Source organism: Sinocyclocheilus anshuiensis, unplaced genomic scaffold (genome assembly GCF_001515605.1).
Source record: "Sinocyclocheilus anshuiensis isolate Anshui unplaced genomic scaffold, SAMN03320099.WGS_v1.1 scaffold393, whole genome shotgun sequence".
Classification (NCBI taxonomy): domain Eukaryota; kingdom Metazoa; phylum Chordata; class Actinopteri; order Cypriniformes; family Cyprinidae; genus Sinocyclocheilus; species Sinocyclocheilus anshuiensis.
The window spans coordinates 1157274-1159949 of NW_015536501.1; the positions used below are offsets into that span (position 1 = coordinate 1157274).

General features: G+C 37.3%; 1 protein-coding gene across 2 annotated transcripts in view; it reads left to right on the forward strand.

The window, feature by feature from the left end:
• LOC107689301 (rho-related BTB domain-containing protein 2-like) overlaps positions 1–2676 on the forward strand; it is a 22422-nt gene that overhangs the window by 10420 nt on the left and 9326 nt on the right. For both annotated transcript variants that reach the window (XM_016487244.1, XM_016487253.1), the window contains exons 6-8: positions 944–1062; positions 1297–1447; positions 2243–2331. In XM_016487244.1, the coding sequence (XP_016342730.1) occupies positions 944–1062; positions 1297–1447; positions 2243–2331 (359 nt within the window). The remainder of the gene's footprint in view (positions 1–943; positions 1063–1296; positions 1448–2242; positions 2332–2676) is intronic.

A 2676-nucleotide genomic window follows, 5' to 3' on the forward strand; every position in this document is an offset into this window, starting at 1 on the left:
CCCGAATAAAACGCGGTAGCGGTCGGTAACTCTGGTGTAATTTGAACGGGAGCGGGCGGTCTAACAATATCCCATTCCCGACGTCCATTTAGAACAGCATGTCTGCTCTTTATTCTCATTGACCACCGGTACAGCTTGCGCTCATGACTGTTGTGCACACGCTGCACGCATGCTTTTACCGTCACGCGTTTTATTTGCATGTCCTGCGCAGCATGTGCATAACGATGCCCAGAGCAGGCTGTACCTGTGATAAATATACGGCCCTCAGACAGAACAGACAGGTTGTCGATGAGTGACAGAGCAGAATAAGGATGGAGCAAAGTGATGTGCTGTCCTTGAAGGACGTTCTACTCGGTTTTGTTTATATTTTGCTTAACCTATAATTTTAAATGAAAGATGTCGTATTTATTTATTTTTCTCTGCGACACTTTTCCCACTGTTAACAAAAAAATGTCAAACGAATTTAATATTTTGACAAGACGAATAAAAATAGCTAATAGGCTATTTTTGTACAACCTACTTTTTTTTCTCTCTCTCTGCGACACTTTTTCCCTGTTGTGTTGTCAATGTTAAACGAATTGTATCCTGACAAGACAAATAAAAATAAGAAATACAATTTTTGTACATTTTTATTTTCTCTTGCGCAGACCTCTAACTGAGATGGCGCTCATTCACACAGAAACACGCAAAACTTGCAGACTTCAAAATTAAATATGGCATTAATATTAACAGGCACTTGCCCATATCTCAACTTCATTAAGTGTACAGCCCTACTTTTGATTAGCCTAATTCGTCCAACATTTGCCAGATTCAGTGACATTCCGTGTAATACTGTAAATTACATTTTATGACTGGATGCCCCACTTCCATTCCGTATCATTATCCTCCGCCTCACGGAAGCATCTGTTTTGCTGCAATAAACACTTCTTTCTTTATACCCCAGATGTGGTGTTTAAACTGGATGATGGTACCGTTCAGGCCCATAAACCCCTGCTCATCTCCAGCTGTGATTGGATGGCAGCCACGTTTGGAGGGCCTTTTGTCGAGAGCTGTACTAAAGAGGTACAGCAATCATAATCATCACTGTGACCAAAAAGATAAATCACTTGTATCATTTGATAAATTGTGTAATTCCACTTGTCTTTTTGTCCTCTGGGAGATTTGAAACAGTATTTCACTGAACTTTGTTTAGACTAGTCCAGATGTTAATATTAACCTCGAAGACATCTGCTTTTGATTTATGCCGTTTTTTGCATTTGTGTAACGCTTTTGTCATGACTTGTTGTGTTTCTGCAGGTGTTGTTCCCAAACACGACCCGTAGTAGCATGCAGGCGGTGCTGGAGTATCTCTACACGGGATGCTTCTGCTCCAGACCTGACCTGGATGCCATGGAGCTCATTATCCTGGCTAATCGCCTCTGCCTGCCTCACCTGGTCGCCCTCACAGGTCTGATGAATGAATATCATGTCAATAATGAATATAAAAACTAACAAGGATTACTTTATAAGTGTTATTCACAATAAAAAAGTTTTTAACCAAATTTTCTGGGGTTTTATGTTGATTATATATATTTGGGGTCGGTAAGATTTTTTAGTAGTCTTTTATGTTTTCCAAGGCTGCATTTATTTGATTTAAAAATACTGTAAAATAGTAATATTGTGAAATAATATTACGACTTAAAATAATTGCATTCTATTTGAATATTTTTTTAAATGTAATTCATTCCTGTGATCAAAGCTGAATTTTCAGCATCATTACTCCAGTCTTCAGTGTCACGTGATCCTTCAGAAATCATTCTATTATGCTGATTTGCTGCTACCAGCATTGAAAAAGTTGAGCTGCTTAATATTTTTGTGGAAACAATGTTTTTTTTCAGGATTCTTTGAATATAAAATTCAAGATATATAAATATTTTGTAATAATTTTGGTCATTTTAATGTATCCTTGTTGAAAAAAAAAGCTTTTTTTTAATAAAAAAAAAAAAAAAAAGTATTTTATTTTTTTAAGAAATTAAAAAAATATGTGAACAGTAGTGTAAATATTCCGATTTTTTTTTAATATTGGATATGTGGTCACCCCTTTAAATCGAAGTAATAATGATCACCATTCAATTTCATTGAAAAAGCAGAATGAATATTGTGCTAAACCTCTCCTTTGAGAGGTTTATTCATGAGGGTGAATATATGATTACAGAATATAAATTTTTGGGTGAACCAACCATTTAATTGTGTTTTGCTGCAGAACTGCATACTGTGACTGTTCTGAAGGAGGCTGCCGCCATGGGCACGGACATCGAAGGAGATGTGCTGGTATATCTGGAGATGGCTCAGGTAAAACTACAAGTGAAAACCCTCACAAACTCATTCAGCAGTCACCATATATGATTATGTATATATGACACCCAAGTTGAAGTGCATAGGTTTTTTAATAAAGTTTTCAAGTTATCATTTCCTTTATTGATTAACAATGCTGTCTAGGGGTTGCACCGGCTAATCGATTAGTCGACTTCGGTGCTCTGCCATGACGCTTTTAGCTTGACGTCGACTAGTCGCTGGTCCTATAGAGGGCGCAACAGGATTAGAAATCTTTGAAGGACTTCCACATTTACGCCCCGTTTCCAAACAGTTCAAATGACAAATAAATGCATACTCTGAAAGCGCTCCACAAGACATGTG